Source organism: Cataglyphis hispanica, chromosome 24 (genome assembly GCF_021464435.1).
Source record: "Cataglyphis hispanica isolate Lineage 1 chromosome 24, ULB_Chis1_1.0, whole genome shotgun sequence".
Classification (NCBI taxonomy): domain Eukaryota; kingdom Metazoa; phylum Arthropoda; class Insecta; order Hymenoptera; family Formicidae; genus Cataglyphis; species Cataglyphis hispanica.
Window position 1 is genome coordinate 1,127,721 of NC_065977.1, and position 25,018 is coordinate 1,152,738.

Genomic DNA, 25,018 nt, shown 5'->3' on the forward strand with positions numbered 1-25,018 from the left:
TGATCGATATCTTGTATCGTATATCTCTATATCGATATTTTTGAGATACACTTTTCTCCGAGAGTGTACAATGTAGGTTCGAAAATCGTCAATCATCGTTGCTCATCGGTTTCTATCGCTGCTGCGAGAATATATAAAGGGGATACACGTGTCTGCATCATTAATGCATGACATATAATGACATTTGCGACTAACGTGAAATTGCTCGACGTCGAGGTTAAATATTCTTTTGATATCGCGGAAAATCCGACGAAATTACTCGCAATTTCTAGTAACACTCGGTCGTAAAATCTGCGACATTTTCTCACGAACACTCTTCAAGATCTATATTACATTGAGTGTAAGAAGGGAAAGACAACTTGCACGGCATCTGTCTCGTAGTTTTTCAGTTTGGCTGAGTCAAGGTACGTTATTGCAAAATTAATTACGATAATTACGTTATTTTTGCTCGCGTTTTCTAATTACATTTATAATGCTCTCTCAAGAAATTACTTTGACCGACATTTAAAAAAGTGAGACTTGTGACAAAACTAATTTTATTAAATAATGTGGGTAATTATTTTAAAACAAAATAATGAATCTTAATAAAATGTTTAGATCTACTATTGATTAGAACAAACTTGTGTAAGCAATTGTTGAGTTCTCTTATTGTTAGAATAGAAATTACTACTACCATGGATAAAATCGGCAATTTAAATCGCTTATTGTTAGAGGATATACATATGGTTTATTATAAAATGAGAATTATTCTAATTTTATTAAAATTATTTTTGCAGAAATCTCATAAGATTTTCAATAACTTTTCATAAAATTATAACACGATCAAAATGGAGTTTCCAAATTTGGGAGAGCATTGTTCTGAGAGTACATGTAATCGTTTGGATTTCTTACCATTAAAGTGTGACGCCTGTGCGGGGATCTTTTGCACAGATCATGTATCATATGCAAATCACAGTTGCCCCAGTGTACATAAAAAGGATGTACAGGTGCCTGTATGTCCATTGTGCAATGTTCCTATATCGATAAAACGTGGTGATCCACCTGATTTGGCTGTAGGATTGCATATAGATAATGACTGTAGGGAAAATCGTAGAAAAATATTCTCCAACAAGTGTTCTTCGAAGGGATGCAAGGTCAAAGAAATGATACCGGTGAAGTGCAGCGAATGCGGTGCCAATTTTTGTTTAAAGCACAGACACCCTACAGATCATGCTTGCATTGGAGCGGAAGAAGCTTTAAGATTACGTAGGCTGGAAGCACTAAACAAAAAAGCTCAAACGACAATAGCACAAAATAGCAACAGCAATTCACATTCGTTTCGAAGTCTTCAAGGAACAATAAGCGAGGATGAAGCACTAGCCAGAGCTCTCCAAGCTTCCTTAGAGGACGAAGAGAGAAGCAGAAGAGTATTGCAACCAGTGCCTTCTGGAAACAGAGATAGGTGTAGACTTTCATAACTGTTTATACATTATATTATAGAAAAAAATATTTGTTTCCTGAAATATCGTTTATTTGTATAAAAATATATATAATATATAATTTATTTTTACCCAAAGTAACACATACAACAAAAATTTTAAATTTTCTTGATTTTATTCCTTGCTGCATTCATTTTTGAGCTATTATATATCATTGTAGAAATAACGACTTTGTTACATTTACATGCTATTATTATGTAGTGTATATAGATATTACAACATATTTATAAAATTTATTGCTCACCTAGTTACAAACCACAGAATTTTGTGAGATTTCTTAGTAAAATACGAAATTTTGTAAAGCTAAGATTTATAAAAAAATTAAATGAGATATCTAATATATTGTATTTTGAAATATTTAAACTATATACACAACATGATACAACAATTAAAACATTTGTCTTGTAAGCATTATTATATAAAATTTTAAGTTGTTAAATATATATTCATAATTTAATATATCATTCCATAAATGTGAATCATTGTATGTAACTAAAATTATAAGTTTTTTGGCTTGTAGCCAGGAAATATACTCTGCCGTACTATAATAAAGCTTCAATCTAGAGTGCCTTAGTAGGTGAAGCATAATACACATTAGAATGTGCGCTCATAAGAAATCTCTGTTCATTTTAATGATAAAAATATGTATAGAAATAATTTTTAAATTCACGCATTAACATTTGTAATCCATTTACTTTAAAAACTATTTCCAAACATAAGCTATTGTATAGATTTTCACTGATAAAAAAATGTATACTCAGATTTAATATATTTATAACATTGTCCTCAAATGAAATCGTCAATTACTGTCAATATTATTATCGTGTATGTGAAAATATACATAATTATTATCATCGTTGACATTGTACAAGGTGCTTCTTATTATTAATTTAATAAATAATACACAAAATACACATTAATTAATCCAATATCAAAAACTTTGATGACAGAAGGAAGTCGTGTAAATGTATGATATTTAAGAGTGTTTGCATGTGTTATAATTTCAACAAAGTCTTGACATAAAAATTACATTTTGACATATCATAATCTCACAGGCTTATAAAAATTCTTCACAATATACTGCTACAGAAAAAAGGATAAACATGAATATATAAGCTTTATACTCAAGATATTGCAATGATATTGAGAAAATTGATATTCATAAATTCTGTGATAACTTAATTATCATATTTTTATAAATATATATAATTTTACAATATATATACAACTCAGTTTTCTTTTAGTTTAATTATGTTAGAAGTGTATATAATAAGCACTTTCTTTTTAGAGAAATGATATGAATTATATATATGATGAAGTTTGAGTTTTAAAATAATTACAATAAACAGAAATATATTGACAAATATCTTATGATATATATAAATGCATTAACATAGTGATATAAGATGCATGTTTTTTGACACTACCATATATTTATATATATCGATGAATTATATATGCGCTTTTAATATTTAAAAAACTCGAAAATAATATAATTCTTAAACATACATACATTCATATATATATATATATATATAGAAATACGCTTTTTTACTATTTCAAAGTTTCTTATATTATGTTGTATACACTTATGATGTATTAGAGATACTGAAAAGTAAAAAAAAAAAGGAATGTTTATTATCTATTATTTCAAAATCGTTATTATTCTTTAGCGAAAAATATAGATTACTTTCTTAGCATAATTTTGTTTATTTTCTCTATTAACATCTTTAAAAAATATTTTAACACACAAATTGCCTCTTTCAGTATTTCTGATAAATATTTTTAAAAATTCGAAATATATAAGAAAAGATAATTTATTATATACATACATTCCAATATATTCACATATCTTCTTATATATATATATATATATTGTATTTATATTTAATGGATATAATTCTTATATTAACATTTAATGGATTCTCTGATATCATAACACAATAAATATGAAATGAATAATAAAAACAAGATGACAAATAAGTAATGTCAGAAATATATGGACAAATATATGTATAGACTTTTATAAAAGCTCATTTATTGATATTAATGTACAAAATTTGTAATCTTTTTATTTTTTATCAGATTTTATTCAATTTGCTATAAAAAATTTCTAAAAATGCTATCAATGCGACAACTTTCCTAGCAAATTTTTTTCAAATTAAGATACGCATTGTATTAAAAAATATTCATACATATATAATAGATCTTATTAGAATAAAGTGAATAAAGGCAGTATTTTTCTCTTGCTCCAATATTCTCAGGATTTTTATTATCATCTAGTTATAATAAAACTAGACAAATGTTAATTTCAATCAGTTTGAAGAAAGTAATAGAAATATTACAAATACTAAATTTATATTCTATTCTTTCAAAGAATATTTTTGTTAATAAATATAGATAATTGGACATAACTGGTATAATAAAATAATTTTTATATTATAATCTTTAACACAATTTTTTCCATCAATTTTTAAATAAATTAATAGGATTAGACTTGCGAGCATTTACTGTTTGTATTTACTTATATAATATAATGTGATGTAACAACATATTTTTTATAATCTTTAGTCTTGCCTATACATATTATATATATATATATATATATATATATATATATATATATATATATATATATATAAATTAGATACCTTTTTTGTACAAGAGCTGAGTATTTTGTGATAGTATGCTTATTTAATATATATGAAATATCGATTCTATAAAAATGAGAAACGAACGTTATACATTACATTTCTTTACAAAATCGATGTATTACCATATTTGGCACAAACTAACAAAGTAAAAATAAATTAACTTTTATCTCATCTTATTTTGATAAATATCTCGTTTTAAATAGTGCATTTAATGTAATTTCATGTTATTTCCAAGATTGTTTCTAGATGTATACATGAGAAATGTTTTCCTAATTTGATATATTCTATATTCTTAGTTTAAGGTATTAAACATATATCATTCTAGAATATAATATACGTGAATAACCGTTCATTTACCGACTTTTCCTAATTTGGTATCCGTTTTCGGATTAGCTGTTATGTTTTGTACAGCAACTATCGTTTCGTTAATCTTTGTCTGAAGATTCCTGAGATCTTGTATATACAGTAAAGAAAGGCCTTTGGCAGCATTGTCCAGCATTATGTCGCCCATATTGAAGCTGGGCACTATAGTCATTGCCGTCAGGGATTTACCCTTGACAGTTACAGCATTATTAGGTTGCTTAATTGCATCCGCATTCAATTTATTACACACAAGTTTACTACATGCTTGTAGTGTTATAAGATGATCAGAATGTTTTGGTACTTTTAACAATTTTGCTATTGAAGTAACCCCAGTCTTGAAAGCTTCACTATCAACTGAAATTTAAAGAAAATCAAGATTTAAAGAGTATCTTTTCCCATATATGATATGTTTTTATTTAAGATATTGCAAACTATGTGATTTACATACAATCTAAATTATCTAGAGGATTTGTAGATTTGATATTAGGTATCTTTACTTCCTCTTTAGCCTTTGCTTTATTTCCTATAACTTGTTGATATTTTTGACCTATAATAAAAACAAATTATATACCTTCTATTAATATGTTTATCGATCATATATAATAGATATTTTTACACATATATATACATACATATATATATATATATATATATATATATATATATATATATATATATCACACATATTTAAATGTTATATAAATATGAAATATAGAAAGTTTCAATTTTTCATATCACATTTCAAATACTTACAGTCATCTCCAAATTCAAGCCAAATAGCATATCCTATGAACCATTCTAATTGGTCAGCTTCATTCTTGGTTATCGGACACTTGATATCATTACAATATTTCTCAAAAATCTTGGGCCATTCTGGGGATGTAATATTCCTTAATGGTTTACGGTCCTCTATTGTATAATGACGTATTTTTTGATCTTCCAACCATACAATCACTTTTCTAAAGTGCTCAGTATCTAAAATATTTAAATATTTAATAATAGAAGTATTTTTATCATAATGCTATATTTTTACTAGAAAGCACTGTCCACCTTATTTATAAATTACTTACAGAGAAATATAATTTTTGTATATTTTTTTTGCAATGATTATAATAATTATAATAATTGAAATATTCTTAACAATATCTCAATATTCACTCATTCAGTTAAAAGTGCAAAACGAAATATTTGGAGTCAAAAGACAAATGATGCAACACATTAATTGCTAAAGCAAATATTGAATATTTTTAGAGTATTTTAAGATTAATGATAAATTAACATGTGTGCATAAAATTTGCAGTGTTTTTTCTTTTTTTACTGCTTTTGGAAGAGTTATAATACAAAATTTAAAGTATCACAGGCTATGACATGTGTGAAAAATCACTCACTATTTCCATTAACTTTATCCCATTCCATATAACCAAGAGCCTTCAATTTTCTTTCAAACATATTAATTAGAGAGGCACTTTCAGGGAACAATAATTTTTTACGAGATATACAAAAAGTCTTGGAAAATAAAATTAATCCTGGATGGTTCCAGATGATTCTGGATATATCGCACTGCACTTTCTGACGTAAACAGCTGTTTAAAAATTTATGATCAATCATATATATTCGTGATTATGATCGCGTTCGGCAGAGAAAACTCAGTTATCGTTTTATCAACACTCGATGCTGATTTGTTGGTTCTAAAAATAAGGGCCAATCACGTTCGATTACTACTGAACGGTTGGATGAATGTTTGTTGAACTCCGCTCAGTCACCGTCACTTAAGGGGGGGGTGATCATGTAATTTTTTCCTTAGGGCGGAAACGTGAAAAATTTTTCCATTGAAATTTTTCCATTGGATTCGTGGTAAATATAAATAATTTTTCACGTTTCCGCCCTAGGGAAAAAGTTACATGATCGATCCCCGACTGATATATCTCTGTATATCTTATTGTAGATTCGGCCTAAAGGAAGCAAGAATATGGCGCTTTTGACGTAATTGGTCATCGAATAGCGCGCATCGTGTGAAGTGGACAAAAAGAAAATTGACGAGTGAAGGAGGGACAGGCATCGCGCGTCCAGCACGGCACGCGCATCTCGATCTTATCTTCGTTTGGGTTCTCGCGTGTCGTCACACGAGAGTTGCGCGTGCGACGTGCGCGACGGCATTCGCGATCCAGGATCGCACATAGGCAGGCCGTGGATAGAGCGAGCGAGAGTGGGGCAGCGGATGACAATGATGGCCGCCACCAGCGATGAACGGAGTGTTATGGAACCTGGGAGAAGGAATTCGGGGCAGAACGAGCCCGTGGATCGGCTAAAGCTGCTCTATCCTATGGTGAACGAAGAGGAAACACCGCTGCCGCGTTCCTGGAGCACGAGAGACAAGTACAACTACATAGGCCTGTCGCAAAATAATCTCCGCGTTCACTACAAAGGTACGTGGATAGTCCGTGTACGCGCGCGCGAGATCTGTTCGCGCGAGGCGATGCGTGTCCCCCGCGATGCGTGCACGCCTTCTGTGCGATTTCACGCGATCGGTCGTGGGGCCTGTCAACGGTGCCCCGTTGTCCCAGGCCTCGTATCCGCGGGGCTGCTCCCGGGGCAGGGACGGAGTATCGATTGAAAATGGCAGGGCACTTTTCGCGTGTGTCAGCGACCTAAACAAAGGAATCAGCTGATCGGTCAGCCAGTTCCCCGGTACGGTTGTGGGCTCTTACTCTCTTTACGCGGGCGTCATCGTCGACATCGGCGACATCGAGCTGCATATCGATAACGCTCAACGTCGTGTTTCCCGAGATTGATCTTTACAAATCCTACGATTTCTCGGGATGCTTCTCGATTCCCGCTGATGCATTTGATAGGGAAAAAAAAATTAGAGAGAGAAAGAGAGTCGAATGAAAGACAGAGTGAGATAGAGAGGGTGGGAAAGAGAAGCACAGAAAAGAGAGAGAGAGATAACGCGACACGTATGTATATATATGTATATATATATATATATATATATATATATATATATATATATATATATACATATATATACACACACAACACGCACAATGTCAATGACAGCTGCGTCGTACGAACATGGACTGATATGTGGACTCGACCTCGCGCGTCAAGTCGACTCTCGTGTTCGAGTTTTTTGTTTGAAGTAAAATTTTCGGCGTTTCGAATTTCATGCATGCTAGTTCACTGTTTTACACAATGTTCCACTTTCACTAGTTTCAATAAACTAACGCGTTTTGAAACTAAATTATTTTTTACAAATCGACGGAGCAATGACTAACGACTTTAAAGATTAATCGAATTTTAAATTTGAATAGGATAGAGATAAATAAACAGAGAGCATTTTCCAGTTAAAATAATAGATTCCGTTTTAATAAAATCTATTGGAAGAGTGGTGGATAGAGGAGGGGGAGGACAGATTTCATTGTTGAAATATTTGATGATGGAAAATGGAAAGTTGTTACTTTTCATTTTAATTATTGTTGCCAAAAATATCTAATCTGTAAATTTGTCTAGGAATCTTAAAAATTTGATATATAAAAGAATGTTATTTATTAATATTATTATTAAATGAGAAGCACCTCGTACATTTAAATCTTATAAAAGTTCCGCTTTAACGATATAGATTCTTTCCGGTTTTTTTTTTTTTTTGTTATAACATTTCCTTGTATCATCTAGCGAACAAGAAAATAGCGGTCCTTTTTTTCTCTTTCCTCAGGACTCATTATGTGTGCGGAGTATATCCTGCACCTTCTGTAAGATCCGGGTTGCATAATGTTGACAATGACAACTCGGCACTGCGGTATTGATGATACCGCGAGCATTTTATCTATTCCTTTACTACATGTATGCATGAAATGAGAAAGAACGTATTTTAAACATAAATGTGCGTTATATATCTGCTTCACGCTCGACGAGCGTGATGTGTCTTGCGTAGCGAAGAAAAATATTGTTTTTCCTCCATGACGAGACACAAAGGTTGTGTCGAGAGAAAGCACGGTGAAAGACTCAAATAAAAATCATTGCGTTGTTTGTTTATTTATTTATTATTGTTATTGCAAGAAACAGTGATGCCAAAGATAATTATTTTTTTGTTTAAGAAAAGAGCTCGTTTTCGAGACCTATTACTATACGTATGAGAATAATAATGAAATGAAATATGATACATAATGTATAAAACGATCGTGGATTTTTGTTATGTAAAGCTAATACTCACACAACCTTGTAAATTGTTAAACATTATAACGTGTAAAGAATAAGAGAGGACCGCGTCTATTGTGTATACACATACATTATACATGATATAACTAAAAAAATATATATAATATGTATATATATGTATGTATATATGTATTTTATATAAACGATATGTAATGCTTGAAAGCACATGTGCAATTTATTAGAACACGAATATTCTACCTTTCGACGCGTATGATAAATATTTATAGAATATTATAATTAATTGCTATAATTAAAATCGCAATTATAAAAATGGAAAACATAAAAAAATAAAATAAAATATCGAGATACGTGATAGACATGATGAAATTTAATGCACGCTCGACTTTAGCTATGCTGCGCGTCAATAATATTCGTTGCTGGCAAATCCTCTTTAATTTAACCTCGATCGTTGTCTCTTCTAAGCCTATGCAGCATTCGTTTCGGATCGTTCTAATCTGCACGTAATATTTCAGTAGTTTTAATCTTCAAAATCCTATTAAATTCTACTTATAATTAATTAAAGAAATAAAATATTTTATTTACTTTAAATTCTCTCACATGTACTTATTATATTTATAATTTATGTATATAAACTTTAGGACATTTGTGTTTTATTACGAATGTTTATTTATTATGAATTGTTTCTCTTCTTCGTTTTACTTCTCATTTATCAAATTCCGTAATTTACAAATTATCGGTATCTGTGATCGTTTCTTTTTATAAGAAAAGAAATTGCAAAAAGATATTACAAAATCTAAAAATATTAATTAACCAAGCTATTTCTGAAGCACCTTGCAAAAGCTGGAATAATTTTAGATTCGCGATTGCTCTTTTTGCGTTTCCGATTAAATTGGCGACTCATGCAATCGTTGATCGCGAGCCTCTCGAAGACTCGCGCCAGAGCTCCGGGCCTCTCTCGTTTACGCGCAGGTCCGCGATAACGATTTCGAGTAAACGCGGCGGAATCCGGTGTAAAAAAATCAACCAGGAGCCGTGTCTTGGATCGCGATTGGCGAACGCATCTGATGTTTACGGAGCACGGCTCGAATGCACATGATATTCCTTGGATTAAGAGGAGTGTGTAAGAAAATGAAAGGTCGCCCACGTGCTCTCCTACCGTTAGCCCTTAACTGTTCTCGTATTTTCCTTGCACTCGCACTAACATCACACATTCGATTCTCGTAAAAACACATATATCTTAATCTTCCTCATATCTTTTACGTATCTTCTTGCGAATCTCTGAAATTTATGAGCTGCTGATTATTTGTTCATTTTATCAGAGTTTTTTTTAACGGAAAGAATCCCGATATACACTCAAGTATCCGATTTTATTTCTAGCTATTTTGGAATAAACCGGATATCGCCGCGTGCTAATATTGCATCAAAGGCACAATCATTTACAACGGTTTTACTATATAGCCTGTGCAGCGATGTTTGCACAAACACGAATATAAATCTCATAATGATCTAATAAAAACGGTATATCAGAAAGCTGTATAATTGATGCCCGATGGAGATAGGTACGGTATATTACATTGGCAAGGGCGGGACATGCGCATAATATAATACAAACCCGATAGATCACAGATCGGCAGATAAAGCTTATAACATTGCATCGATGTGCCGCGCGCTGACCTAATGACCTACTTACATCTGCTCTGCTAAATCATGTATTTCCGCGGATCAATTTGTTCTTTAGCTTATATTAATTTTTTTTTTCCATGGCATTGAATCTTATTTTCACTCAAACATTTCGTTCAGAGTGCACGTATCGAAACATTTAAAATTCGCGCATCGGAAAATCACGGTAAGTGAATGTCCAATATTGTGACAGATCAAACGTCAAATTCTGTTACAAAAAATATGTGTTTGTAGGGGGAGAGTTTTTTTTGTGCACGACTTTACGATATTTTATTGTATAAAGTGGACACCGAAAAAATCTAATTTTACATTAAAATTTCTTAACGCGCGCGCGAAAGTCGCTTCTTAAAGCGCGCGCTTTCTTCATCGCCACCGCATGTTGCGATGTTAATGCACCAAAAATACATCGCTCGCGTTTCAAGTTACGGCGTGAAAGCACTTGGTCGCATTTCACTTGTTTATAATAACCTGGACGTCTCTAGATCGCGCGTTCTTCCGTGTAGTACTGTGCGACTTACTCGAAATCAATATTTCGCATCATGTCGAAGGCGTATCTCGAGAAGGGGACCATATGTTCTCGCTTAGCTCTATCTAGACACGAGGACTACTCTTGCTTGGCCAAACTTGCTTCACAACGAATGAAGTAATAAATAAAATGAAGAAATTTTCTTGTCGAAGATTTGACATTCTCTTGGAATTTCTATAAATAATATCATGAAATTGATAAAATATGAAATATATATTTCAATTATTAAATATATAATAAATAAATTAAATAAATTATTTCTATTTTTGGATAGTTTCAACTGATTATATATTTTTACATGTACGATAGTGAGAATTGATTAATGCAAAAAAAAAAATATGAGAATTAAATTATACAATCTATCTTTAATAACGTAACTATTCTTGATAAATCATTTCCGTGTTTCTGCATATATTCTGATACCCATGTGTTTATCCTATAGTCCAGTAGAAAAACAATCGGACGTGTAGGCAGAAAAGATATATATATATATATATATATATATATCTGAATGCATAGCATTCGTCCTTGCATCTCCGAGAGAACCGCACGATGATCATGGTTTGAATCTCGAGTGACAGATACGTTTCATTTATGAAAATGCGTTTCTGTCTTTCCATTGTATACGTTTTTATTTGCAATTCGTAATCTTTGCACATATCCGGATTACCTAGTTGTCGGATTCACCGATTCCTATAAAGTGAGTCGGGGCCGCGTTCTTTCCCCAGGTTACGGCAAAACTCACAAAGACGCTGCCAGCGTTCGCACAACGCACGCAATACCGCCCGCCTGCGGCTTGTATTACTTCGAGGTGAAGATCGTGAGCAAGGGACGTGACGGTTACATGGGCATTGGTCTCTCAGCGCGCGACGTCAATGTAAATAGATTACCAGGCTGGGACAAGCACTCATACGGTTATCACGGTGACGACGGTCACAGTTTCTGCTCAAGCGGCACCGGGCAACCTTACGGGCCGACCTTCACCACCGGTGACGTGATCGGCTGCGGCGTTAATCTCATCGACAACACCGCCTTCTACACGAAAAATGGTCATCACTTGGGCATTGCCTTCACGGATCTTCCCGTAAGTTTTTCGTTACGTCGATTAATATAAACGCTGAAACAGATCATATTACATTTTAAAAAGGCTACTTGCGTAAATGATAAGGAGAAGTGATATTAATGAAAATCTGAAATATGTTTGGACAAATGTAATCTCTCTTTGGCATATTCTTCACATCTTATTCTTATGTCTAATAAATCAAGTAATGTATAATAAATCAATTTCCTTTGTGTTCTTCATATTTGAAGAAAAATTAATCTCTTACTTTAAATTTTTATGACAAGCTTTATTTTTTTTCTAATCTATTGATAAAATTATGAAATTTATTATTCAGAAATCATAATTAAATTTGCAAATTGAGTATTATAGACAAACTTTATTCTAAATGTTGAATGTTTTACTTAAATGCAATTTACTTTCGCAGACCAATCTCTTTCCAACGGTCGGTCTACAAACTCCAGGTGAAGTGGTGGATGCCAACTTTGGACAGCTGCCGTTTGTCTTCGACATCGGGGACATGATCAACGAACTGCGTGTACGAACGAGATTACAGATCATAAACTATCCTACGCCAGACCACGGCCAGGGCCAGTGGCAGACAATCCTTCACAGGTACATATCCAACCAGAAAGCGAGACGGGGACCGGGTGCGTGATTTTCTACTATTCTTCTCCCTTCGTGGTTATTTTTCCTCCTCCTTCGTTTGTTATTGTTAAGACCCTCCTTGATTTGCGAGAGTTCCTCCCCAAAAACGCTTGCGCGGATAAATCGAGGCAGTTAGCGAGAAAAAATCGCCAACGGACCAATTTTCACAATATCTTTCGAGAGTAACGAAGTACTCTGTACAAATTCGACAGAATGGTGTGTACGTATCTCGTCCATCATGGGTATCTCGACAGCGCCGAAGCATTCGCCAGTAGCACAGGTCAGGTGTTCGAAGAGGATTACAGCTCTATTAAAAATCGACAAAGTAGGTGTTGTGCCTCGCTTCATGATTGTTTATTTAAAAAATTGCCGCTCTTCTTAGAGAAACTAGAGAAACAGAAAGATATAAAGAAAGATTTTAAAAAGTTATTAAAATCTTAATTTTCTTTCAAATTTTTCACATTTCAAAATTTGGCACAAAGAGTGGCAATTTTATTATTAAATCTGTATCGTCACCTTTATTTCATCATATTTCAATAATGATCCGTAGGGATTATAAAACTGGTATTATCCGGTCGCGTGGGAGAGGCGATAGAAGTGACCAATCGATTATATCCCGGTTTGCTTGATCGAGATCCGAACCTGTTGTTCGCACTCAAGTGCCGCCAATTTGTGGAAATGGTAAATGGCAGCGATTCGGAGGTCTGTTCGAATGGCAATCCAAATCAGACCAGTGTAATACAATCGACCAAAGCATATGTGAAGTCTGCGACTGGTACCGTGGAAGAGATGAATATCAGTAATGCGATGAACGGCACCAACGGACCGCAGTTTGTCAACGGTCAGATAGAAGATGACGTAGACATGGAGGAGAGTGGTGTCAACACTATGAACGGTATCAAGAACAGTAATGGGTATCAGAATGGTAATCTGGGCTCGAATGGGTACAAGTGTCAAAATGGGGAGGATGTAGATATGGGTGAGATCTCAATATAATAAGATAATAGTAGATATGAATAGTTTAGAGGATAGTTTGTCTTCTAGATAAAATCTTGTATATTAATATCTTAGGATTTATGTGATAGACGGAAATAAAACGACAAAGTTAATTAAATCAAATTTGAAACAATATTATTAAATGTATATGTGATCAATGTTTAATTATTTTTATGTGGTAAATTTGCTATTTTAGATAAATGTAGAATGTATTGTTCTTAGGATAGATACCTGTTTACAGAAATCGACAACAGTGCCAATCAAAGTCAGCAGCAGACCAGCAACATCACCGATAGTGTGATAAGTAAAAGTAACAAGAAGCAATTGTGCGGCGGTAACAAACAGGCAATCGAGAAAATGTTGGAGTTTGGCAGACAATTGTACTCACAATCAATGCATCTAAGACAGCAGTATGGAAAGAACGACAGCAATAAGAAAATGTTGCAAGATGCTTTCAGTCTATTGGCATACTCTAATCCGTGGAATTCACCTGTCGGCTGGCAACTCAATCCACAGGAAAGGGAAACAGTCTGCCAAAGGCTGAATTCTGCTCTTCTCGGTAAGAGTAAATTTTCGCAGTGACATGAAAAAGAAATAGCTTTTTCTTAATCTCTCATGTCAATTAAATTTTGAGCAAAAATGAGGAAAAAGAAGAGAGAGCAATTTGGATTGTTATGATTAACAGAATCTAGTAACTTACCCCGTCGGCCACCATTGGAAGTCGCGGCATCCCACACAAGAGATCTTGTCCGCACGATGTCGACTGCCAATTTAGGGGCTTGCGGATTTGCGGTAGTAGATAATATTATCCAATATTGACGGTGCCTACCTCTGCTACCACGTCTGCCTCTTCTACCAGCGCGAGTATGGTAAGTAACATTTATTTCTATTCACGCATAAGATCGTGAAATGGTTAATTCATCAGAAAATATCCTTTTAGAAATTTATTTCTGTGTAAAGTGAGACACATACAAATAAAGTCCGATCATCTTTAAAGAAGATAAAAAGTAACGCAAATTTTATTCTTAATATAATGAGCTTTAAACTGATTAAAAAATACAAGATCTATCTAAAGAATAATCTTTTAGAATTATTAGGAATAAAATGTTTAAGGAGTGAACTCTCTTCTAGGTAAATAACGCGGATTTTCCTTTTTATCTAGGTATGGAAACTCCATACAAAGAAAGATTAAGGTAGGAAGTGCTCAGGAACGTACCAATTTGAAAATTGTTTCGATTTCAAGCGCGGCGATCCAATCATTACGTTTGACGGGTGTCTCTCTTTCTACTTCTTTTTTTCGCTATGATGTGCATGTAAATTGTCTCAAGATTGCAAAAGATATTTAGCAAGCGAATTTTGTAGGATGCGGAGGCGGAACGTGGAGCAGATTGTTCTGTTAACGCAGCAACATCGCGATGTCGCGTGCCTCTTCAGCTAGAGCAGCCGGATTCATCGGTGCCTTGGCTCGATCTCACACCACAGACATGAACATGCAAGATGAACGCTCAGACCTGCCAACAAAAATGACACCTCACCAATTTGTAGCTTAAATCGGGGATGCATGGTCACTTTGGGATTACTATGCCGATGAAGAACGAGAAACGGCAGTTCACGATGATGCTAATCCCCGTTCCCGGCGATTGGCCGTATCGCGACCGACCACATCAAGTTTTTGACATTGTTGTGATTATTTATATGATTTTCTGTATCCTCCTTTATTTTTCTTCTCTTTGTACTTTCTTTTGTTTTTTTTATCCGACAACGGTTTATCTTGGTTCGCGAATCTTTCGATCGTTTAATCGCGGTTAGCGCGTTACCCCAACGTACGCGTGACAAAATGGGCACTTTGTCATCCGAATATTTTAAACCGCGATAGTTTGAGCGTCGTTAGTTTAGTAGACGCAAGTATTGTGCAATACGACGATTTCACGACACGAGAATACGTTACTACATGATAAAGTGAATATAAAGTCAAAGTCAGCGCAAAATGACGTTTCTGTAAGAAATGTTGTCCTTATCGCCATCAAATGAAAATGAGCTTGTGTACTTTTCAGCGCATAAAGGTATCGCGTAATCTCAAATTTATTTGCATTTAAATTTTGCCGAGTTGCCTGTATTAAAGTATATTCAACAATGGAAAATCTATCGAATATTCAACCTGATTAGATGCTTTAGACAAATTCGGATGATGGAAAGGAATAACAAGTGGGACGCGTATTGTCATACATTGCGTCTCGTTCGGAAAAATTGAGACGTGTTTATTTTACGCATTCGCGTTGATTTAACAATTTTTTAACTTAATTTTCGTACATCCTAATGATAAAATATTACTTGTTTCATTTTGACGAATCGGCGCGACGATTTTTTTTTTTTTTTTGTAATTCGGTTTTCTAATTATTCTGGGAGCGGCGGAAGCATGTTCATTTTAGAGATGGACGACATCTTACGTTTATATAAATAGTTGCGAAAAACAAAAAAACCTGTAAACTTAACTAAGAAGCGATCTTGTACTCTATACTAAGTAATTGTTTTTTATATGCGACATAGTATATTATTATATTATATATTATTAAAAGGTAAAAAAAAAAAAACGAGAGAGAAGAAAAATCGCAAATAAGAAAATCGTATGCAGCTAGGCGTGCGTTTAAATACAATAATTTACTATATATACACGAAAAAAATCATATTAATTAAAATAGAATTACTCGAATCAAATGATTTTTAGTGTTATTGTTTTGTGTATTATATAGATAGAACTATAATACGAATATGTGCGAATACAGCATGGATTTGGCTAACATGATTTGACAAAAATTTTGTTTCGTCGCACATGTTGTTGTTATCGAGATTATCCGCCAGGATCTTTGTGTAAATTCAACCTTATTTGGCTAATACGACCTTATTTGGCTAAATTGATTTTGGGAATAATCGTCATTGTTACTTCGAGATTTGTTCAAGTTTTTGTTTTGCTGACGTGACCGGCGCAACAAATTGACAGCTTGCTCATTCTTGTATATCGGATCACATTGGCCCGCGCGGTATGATCACAATTTAGCCGAATTATTGAGATGTGCTCAGTAAATCGTCGATGTTCTTGTCTCTGGAGACATTTTCGTTCACGTCCTTCCGGTGATCGGCTCCCGATGGTCGTTTTGCCCCTAGCCTGCCTTCTGAGTCTTTCGACACAATACTTTCAAAATGCATATATATTTTAGGTAATAAAGATACATTGTAATATATACATATATATTTGTGCCTATCTAATGTAACTTTATTTGCGTCTTCGTTTTTTCTTTATTTGCGTCAATTAACACCCGCGCGAACATGTATATACATTTATTTACGCATACGTTTGATACGAATCGTATACACCTGATTTTGTTTCTCTCTTTGTCCAAAATTCATCATTCTTGCGCGCCGAAAAAACCGCGTCGCATTGTATTCCCGCATCGCATTCGTCCGCGATGACAAAAGCAGAAGGAATGATACACGTATTCTCCTCCTTTCTCGCAATGACAGCACGATGATGCATATACATGTGTAGAGTATGCACCAACCACGTCAATCGTCGAAACATAGTAAATGTTCACTCGGAAAAGATTTCTCCTCGTGATCTTCTCACTCAAACGATTTGTGCACAAAAAAAAATGTAACTAGCGTATACAGAAGGTGACCCGTTTAAGTAGAGAGGCAGTAAACACTCTTTTTCGCTTTTATCTTTAACTTTGAGGGACTACTCGCATTTCAACGCGCTCGCACACGCACGCACGCGCATAATTTTTGGTAACGTCAACGATATTCTAGTCAATCTCGAGGGTATTTTGTTCTCATACATTGATGGAGAGATATATATCATGGCAAATCAAATCGCGTATTTTTATACTGTGGTGTTTAACTTTTATCCGGGAAGTCTATTTTTTAAAGATATAAAAACGGGTGACGCTATTTTTTCCGTAAGAGAGAGTCCTACAAAAATATATTATACACATACAAATATATATTTATGTCTTTATACTATCATAAAGATCACATGTAATTTTATGAAGCTAGGAATGTATTTTAGAGAAAGTAGTTTTAAATTTCGAGGAATTGAAAGAAGATTTAGCTTGTCCGGATACAAGAGTTAAAAATGTTATTCAATTAATTTATATAGATACAGAGAGATATGTAACAATTTATGATTGTAGTACTTTTGATTTCGCATTTTCGTATAAAAAAAAAAAAAATCAATATTCACGATGTATACGTCTTGCAATACCTTTTTGTTACATACGTGCGCGCGTGCGTGTGGTATAGTAAAATGTGCACATACAGTAAAAAAAAATATATATATATATCTATATACTATGCTTTTTTTTATATATGACTAAATATAATTGTAGTTTATGTATGCGAGAGTCAAGTATATATCTTTCTCTCTTGAATCCAATTTTAAGAAGAGGAGCGAACACAGTGGCGACGGCCATCGAATTAGTTGTTTCTGACACGCTCTGAGTACGTTGAAACATATTTTAACAATAGAAATGTTATTTTTATACGTGTACGATGTAGTTATATTAAATGAGCTGTGTGGCGTCGTGTGTGTAACGAAATCGTGACATGTTAGTAGAAACATTAACACTCTGTCGTCGCTATATAAGTTTTCCGTGTAGGGAACATGTGTACAGAGTGATTCGAGCGGAACACTCTGTATTGTGAATAAAAAAAAAAGGAAGAAAGAAACCAAATCGAAAGTTCATACTGTTAACAAGTTTTTAGCAATACTTTGTAATAACGAGAAAAAAAAAGAAGAGATGCGAGATATATAAATAATAAAAGTAAAGACGTTCTGCAAACAGCGATGTGATGCTGTCGTGCATCCTTTTCTTTTTATTCTTATCAGCACCGAACGTCTATTATATATTTCTTTTTCACGAAGCTTTCGAAGATGCGAGTGCAATCGCGGCGAGCTTCGAAGCACGAAGAGGTGTATCGGCTATGAGCTTTCGATTCCGATTACTGTGGCAAAAACGCTTCTATCTGATATTTCAAGAAATTCTCGAGTGTATAAAACATACACAAGTATGTATGTATATGTAAATATAAGCAAGGTACACACGCGAGCAATTTGACGGCACGGCGCTTTCTAAACAGGGATCGAAGTCGATGTAATCTCGATGGCAAGCTCGAGAGCAAATGTTATCATCGCCTGATTCGTGATCTTTAACAATCGAACATTGGCTTGATTACTCGATTGGCATAAATTCACATTTTTTTTTTCTCGTTTAAATGAGACACGAGAGAGATTGCGGATATTATTGGCAGCCGATTCGATTTGAAAGTTTGACGACGTTTGGTCCCTGCTTCGAACCATGTGTAATTTAAGATAAAGCAATCGATTTACTAGCCAGAAGAATTCCGATCGAGAGTATCGTATATGATGTCTGCGCGCGTTGCACGCGGAATACGAATTTGAAAAGGATGTGTCGTACAATTTTATTGTGTAACCAGCATTTTTAATCCGCAATTATATTCAATACTACTTACGCTATCAGCGATTACGTTATAAAGTCGTTACTCGGTAATAAAGCAAGCTGTATTCCCTTATATGTGCAAGCTGCATAAATCATTGCGTACGTCATTCGGTTTCAAAATGATTTTAGAATATTATAGATTTCTAATGTCGCGTGTAAATCTCGTCAGGATCGATCGTCTTAAGTGGTGTCCCATTACAACAATAAGTTATAATGTCAAGGTAAGTCTAACAATTTCTTTATATATTTATATAGGCGCGCAATTTTGTAAAAACATTTTGTCGATAGTTATTATATCAATAAAATATGATTACATGTATATCATAAGAAATATAAATTAATAATCCTTACAATATTATTACCTATAAAGTTCTAATGCGATTGAGACATTAACAATTTTCATAAACAAAAAAATTATTATTAATTGAAGAGAACTCTCAGCTTCCTATAAAAATGCATCAAAATTATAGCAATATAATGATAAGAACGCTATATATATTATATAGTGTTATATGATATAATATAATAAATATAGCGTTATTCGTGACATATTGTCACACGATGGTGTTGATCTCCCCTCGATGCCACGTGCCGTCAGATGTCATCCGATGTCATATGGACCTTTTCGAAACTGGAGACCGACTTGACCGGCGCGCGCGAGCGGATCGGGGTCGGGTTCCCGCGACGAGACACGAGACGAGCGTTCGGATGAACGCCGCGGTCGGGGTCGGCCGGCCAGTCCCGGAATCGATCGACCGACGTCCTCCTCCTCCTCCTTGCTGGCGGCGCGCCGGCGGCGACATCGCGCGTTGCGACGCGACGCGCGGCCGCGGCGGCGCGGCGACGGCGGCGTCGTCGGGCGGGGCGAGAGGTCGCTACGATCGTCGGCCGATTCCCCGTCGCCCGTCGTCGCCAGTACGCGTCCAGCTCGCTGTCGTTAGGAGAGTGCGACTTTCGCGAAGCACTCCGAAGCTGCCGGGTCCGCGTATCTCCCTCCCCTCGAGATTCGGAATAACGAGCGGGCGAGCCCTCGGCCGTTTACTCTCGGGCTCGGAGAGCACGGCGCCTGGAGCCTTCCGTTTCTCTCCCTCGCGCCTTTTATCTCTCGCACGGACAAGTCGACGTCTCGCGCGAGTTTTACGCGGATTATAATCTCGCGTATTATTCGGGGACTGTTGAAGCCGGTAGCTGTTGCCGAGAGCTTCCGTCAATCCGTCGAACGCATCCCGGTCCTCGCGATCGGTGGTCGTGGTGATCGTTCGTGACGTCGACGGTCGTGTCGTCGATCCGCAGAGTCGAATTCGCTCTCGGCCGGAATCGGCGCCCTTCGTTTCGAGGACGAACGAGGAACGACAGACGTAGAACCGTCAGAGGGAGAGCGGTCGCCGGAGAGCGAGAGACGCGATAACGTACCGTAATCTGTCGTTCGCGCGCACGCAAGCAAGCGAGTGAGGAAGCACGACGTACGCACGCACGCACGCACGCTCCCTCGTTCATTCGCTTGCTCTCTCTCTCTCTCTCTCTCTCTCTCTCTCTCTCTCGCGTCGTGTGTGCTACTCGTTGTCCATCGTCGTTGTCATCGCCTAACCGGGACGAGAATTTCTCGCGCGCGGATCGAGCCTCGCCTAACTGCTCCTCCTCCCGGATCCCCCGGTTGAATCGAACGGATGGAGCGTTCTTCTGTCGGAAAGCGTTTTCCCGGAATATCGATCAAATAGACTGAACTGGGCGAAGAACTATTCCAGGAAGAGCCGAGGAACAGAGAGAAAACGTGAGAATCGGCGACGGATACGATCAAAGAGAGAGAAAAAGTGACAAAGAGATACCGGGGAGAAAAATCTCAACGTCATTCAGGATACGCGAAGAAGGTACGTAAACGTTCGATTTTTATCGATGAATTGCCGGGGGAGAGCACTCGTTTGTGTGTGCGCGCCCGCAGTAACATCCTCGAGAGCTACCCTGGCCGCGGACTGTTCCAAGAGAGAGAGGGAGAGATAGAGAGAGAGAGAGAGAGAGAGAGAGAGAGAGATAGTAGACTGGAAGGGAGGAGAAAGACAGAGAGACAGTGAGGGCGGGGGTTCTCTCTTTCGGAATACGCGCGACCGCTCTACGCCGACGCTCGATTTACCCGTTGACTGCTACGATCCTGTTCCCGGGGTAATAAAGATGTAAGGGTGCTCTTCAGAAACTGTGAAATGTATTCGTTTTACGATGAAAGTTCGATAAAGAAAAACAGAATAGCAGTTAATGAGTTAATCGAGTTCGTATTGTTTTCGTATGATTCTATCGCGTATATTATTTAGTTATTTATTTTCTCGTCTTTTCTTATCATTTGTCAAATTATGCTAAAAATAGTGATTAAAGATAGATGTAACTTTTCCGCTTTTCCTTCCAATTATTTTAAGCGCCTGTATTTATATGCTTTTTTTCAAAACTTTTATGAAAGGTTATACAAAATTTCTCTCTCTCTCTCTCTCTCTCTCTCTCTCATTGTTGAAAATGCGCTATTTAATGTGGCTTAAAAAAGCAATAAAAATTTGATATAAGTATTAAAATTACTTATTTGGCTTTTGTATCTTAAAAGTACATTAGAAAGAGAAGAGAGGGAGAGGAAGGATCGATTTCTCGTCTCAATTTTCAAGAAAGATTCATTATTGTAGCGTTTCCAAAATTAATAAGAGAGCAATTATAATTTTTCGGAATAATTACGGTTTTGGGGAAAATAAAGACTTCGAAAAGAAGGGGCTCTAGTGAATATATTGTTGTTAGCTCATGTGCGCAATACAGCTATCGTATCTTCTGCGGTCATGTCTGCGAAAGATATCGGTGAAAACAGGAGTATAAAAAGTAAGGGTAAACATTTTAACAATTTCGCTTTACGATTCATTGTCAGTCGAGTTCTTTGTAATGCGCAGAATATATTAGCGAACGGCGCGATTTGTCGCTCATGATATACGATTAAATTGCAATAAATAATATATATGTATGTATATATATATATATATATATATATATATATATATATATATATATATTTACGATATAGGTCAACGTGTTTTTGTCAAAAAGTCATGGAGGAATATTTTAGTCTCCCGGTATATATATATATATATATATAAAAAATACAATTTCTCGATAACGTAACAATTCTCGTAAAATGTATATGTTAACAATACGAGACGAAGCGCATCTGGTATTTTTTAAATGATTTTAAATTTCAGATATCTATTCGGAATGTGTACATATGCGCATATATCGCGTGATCATAAAAACAGAGAGAAGAGATTTATTGTATACATATTATCATAAAATAATTCAGAATACGAGAAATATGTATATATATATATATTATCTAATCGATTTATCAGAAAACTGTAGAAAATTAATTAAAAGAAACCATAAAAATTTATAATTTATAAGAATGATAACATACATGTTGCGTATAAATGCTCTTTCATTTTCTAATGATTTAATATTTCAAAGAAAAAGATTTCGAATTGATTATATTTATGACATTGAATAATCAACAATTTATTTTTATATGTATATCATAAATAATATGTAATTTATTTTAATGTAATATCGATTAATCATTAAAAGACTTAATCATGAGCGACTTTTCAAAATGGATACATTAAAATAATGCGAAAGCTGTCAATCATTGTTCATTGAGCATGCCAAATCATTATTCAGATGTGGTGATATAAAAGGCAGAAAGTTTTCATCGCTATCCGTAGAATATAAACGCGATATATATTTGAAGGTTTGAATTCTTTATCTCCTGCCATCTTACTACACTAACAATGAGCACAAGTCTCAAATTGAAAGCCACGCTTACAATAAAATCTCTCACAAGATGAAACCGATATAATATATCCCATGGTAGCGACTGACAATGACAATCTCAAATCATAGAAATAAAATATATTAGGTACAATTAATTTTTACTAGCTTGTCGCGGGTAAATGTTGTGAGACTCGCATAACGTAAGCCTTTTCCCGTTACATATACGTTAATTACACGAGCGACAGAACGCGGGAGAGGCCGGAGATGAAACCGGGGAGGACTTCGATAAATCGAAGATCGATTACGATCGGTTCACTTTCGCGCTTATTCTTTTTTTTTTTTCCCGCTCGCGTGTTTTACGTCTGTTCGACGCATTTTAGTCTTACTATATGTCGGCGAGGTGGTATTTTATGAAGCGCGACGCGTATCACTTCCATTATATCAGGTCGTTGCATTTTATTGATCGTACGCTCGTGTGTTTCCATGTGATGTGCTCGCGAAGATGTACACATACGTGGAATCCGACAAACGAATAAACCATGTTCCTGCCCCGCCGAGATTTCCGCTAGTTAAAAATTCAGGTGCTGGAACGGTTCCGATGAGTTTCGATTCACGATAGAAGATATGTATGTATGTACCGGGTGCCTCGGAACTCCGGCCGAGAAGTCGATGCGCAGCGTTGTTGTGAAAATTAGAGACTTGAAATTGATACTTTCAAAACAAGCTTATATACCAAACAAAGACAAATATCGGACAAACAAAGATAGATCTTATTAAATTTGGTATTGATAAAATTGAGATATTTTAATATCGATTTTTGTTGCGACGTGTATTTATTATATTTATGGTAATGATCATATTGCAGCAAGGAATATTTTCGGTATTTCATTCTATCAAATTTTATTCTATAATAAATTATTTTATAATTTCTTATTGTTAATTATATGAAAACTTATTTATCACGTGTAAATTTGCGATTTCAGCTTATCGCTATTATAGGATCGGCATTTTATGAGATATTCGAATTTCACAATATTGTTTTGGTATCTCAAAGTATAATTTGTTTTTACTAAATTGTCGAATAATTGCCTACAGATTTTAATTGCAATTATTCGTAAATTGAGAATCTAATTTATCATTACTATCTTTTCATAAAATTTCATTAAAGTTATGTTTGTTCTCGGTAACTGGGGAACGAGAGAGAGAGAGAGAGAGAAACTTGGATTGAGTTTTCTTAAATAGCTCATCAAGATTCGCAATTTGATTTCTGTTTCATCGCAATGTCATCTTTCCACTCAGCGGCATTTCTCTATGAGCCGCGGTAAACTAGGCTGACTAAACCGTAAAGCTATTTCACTATCGCGTTTAATCAAACGACGAGTATTCTGCTAATCAATTGCGCGATACATAAAATTTTGCATGCGAAATTTTTTTCTTTGTAATTCTTTTTCGTATTCTTTCCAGTTTTTCAAAATTTCTTCATTTCGTCAAGAATGTAATGCTTTTACGCTTTTTTTTTTACATCTATTTTGAATCCCGGGACGAGGAATCTTAAATCGTGCAGCAAGCGGGATTAATACGAGATGTATCGGGTCTAATAAATCCGATTCGCGTCGAGAAATAATCACGACGAATGACGTTATCAGTAACGATTGGTTGAGAGAGGCTTTCGGTGTATCAAACGCGGGCAATCTGCCAAGTCTCGATTGTATACTCGTCGTTGAAAGAGCAAAAATCTGAGTGTCGTCCTCTTCTTTGCACTCGGCATACGCGTTCAATGAGGCGAGGATTGGGGTTAAACAACGCCGATATCGGTGATCGAATTCGGAGACCACTCGATTACACGTAATCGATTATTCCAACGCGTTCGCGTGACGACGACGAGTCGATTCCTCAGGATTGTATTTTTTTAATAAAACGATGTCAAAATGCGAATCGCGTGCAATACACAATACGAAATCAACCGTAATTTTTTTATAATTCTGAATAATGGTAGGGTGTGTATTCCCTGGAAAAATATGGAAAATCTGATATATATTCTCAGGATTTTTTTTTTCTGGAAAAATCAGAGAATTCTCATGGAATTTTATTGGGATTCGGGAAATTTCTTTAAAAAATCCTCTGATAATTTTGTT

The 25,018-nt window shown here is 35.2% G+C and overlaps 4 protein-coding genes across 5 annotated transcripts in view; 3 read left to right on the plus strand and 1 right to left on the minus strand.

The window, feature by feature from the left end:
* The first annotated feature begins 57 nt into the window (after positions 1-57).
* Positions 58-1,935, plus strand: LOC126858274 (AN1-type zinc finger protein 2A-like). The gene is made up of 2 exons (XM_050608478.1): positions 58-404; positions 777-1,935. Exon 2 carries the CDS (start codon positions 828-830, stop codon positions 1,455-1,457), a length of 630 nt encoding a protein of 209 aa, XP_050464435.1. The 5' UTR covers positions 58-404; positions 777-827; the 3' UTR covers positions 1,458-1,935.
* Positions 1,936-4,098: 2,163 nt separating this feature from the next.
* LOC126858271 (RNA transcription, translation and transport factor protein) lies at positions 4,099-6,324 on the minus strand. The gene is made up of 4 exons (XM_050608475.1): positions 5,884-6,324; positions 5,249-5,470; positions 4,944-5,042; positions 4,099-4,849 (listed from the first exon to the last, which is right to left on the minus strand). Exons 1-4 carry the CDS (start codon positions 6,101-6,103, stop codon positions 4,482-4,484), a joined length of 909 nt encoding a protein of 302 aa, XP_050464432.1. The 5' UTR covers positions 6,104-6,324; the 3' UTR covers positions 4,099-4,481.
* Positions 6,325-6,538: 214 nt separating this feature from the next.
* On the plus strand, positions 6,539-19,170 carry LOC126858254 (ran-binding protein 9). Of its 2 annotated transcripts, none has more exons than XM_050608435.1 (8): positions 6,539-6,921; positions 11,582-11,964; positions 12,368-12,555; positions 12,801-12,913; positions 13,139-13,567; positions 13,826-14,143; positions 14,270-14,453; positions 14,947-19,170. In XM_050608435.1, exons 1-7 carry the CDS (start codon positions 6,714-6,716, stop codon positions 14,401-14,403), a joined length of 1,773 nt encoding a protein of 590 aa, XP_050464392.1. In that variant the 5' UTR covers positions 6,539-6,713; the 3' UTR covers positions 14,404-14,453; positions 14,947-19,170. The 2 variants fall into 2 exon arrangements, with proteins under 2 accessions (XP_050464392.1, XP_050464393.1); XM_050608436.1 differs by having other exon boundaries at positions 6,564-6,921; positions 11,609-11,964.
* An 869-nt stretch (positions 19,171-20,039) lies between these two features.
* LOC126858268 (guanine nucleotide-binding protein G(o) subunit alpha) overlaps positions 20,040-25,018 on the plus strand; it is a 29,909-nt gene continuing 24,930 nt past the window's right edge. The window contains exon 1 of the mRNA XM_050608467.1: positions 20,040-20,965. The gene's annotated coding sequence lies outside the window, so the exon portion shown is untranslated. The remainder of the gene's footprint in view (positions 20,966-25,018) is intronic.

What these genes read in the sequence shown, in the direction of transcription:
- LOC126858274 (XM_050608478.1), top strand. Translation starts at nt 828, where the DNA reads ATGGAGTTTCCAAATTTGGGAGAGCATTGTTCTGAGAGTACATGTAAT.
- LOC126858254 (XM_050608435.1), top strand. Translation starts at nt 6,714, where the DNA reads ATGACAATGATGGCCGCCACCAGCGATGAACGGAGTGTTATGGAACCT. An exon ending in CTCTATTAAAAATCGACAAA is followed by an intron (nt 12,914 to 13,138) that starts GTAGGTGTTGTG and finishes AATGATCCGTAG; the next exon opens with GGATTATAAAACTGGTATTA. An exon ending in GCTGAATTCTGCTCTTCTCG is followed by an intron (nt 14,144 to 14,269) that starts GTAAGAGTAAAT and finishes TATGATTAACAG; the next exon opens with AATCTAGTAACTTACCCCGT.
- LOC126858271 (XM_050608475.1), bottom strand. Translation starts at nt 6,103, where the DNA reads ATGATTGATCATAAATTTTTAAACAGCTGTTTACGTCAGAAAGTGCAG. An exon ending in GCTTGAATTTGGAGATGACT is followed by an intron (nt 5,043 to 5,248) that starts GTAAGTATTTGA and finishes TTTTTATTATAG; the next exon opens with GTCAAAAATATCAACAAGTT. An exon ending in TCCTCTAGATAATTTAGATT is followed by an intron (nt 4,850 to 4,943) that starts GTATGTAAATCA and finishes TTTAAATTTCAG; the next exon opens with TTGATAGTGAAGCTTTCAAG.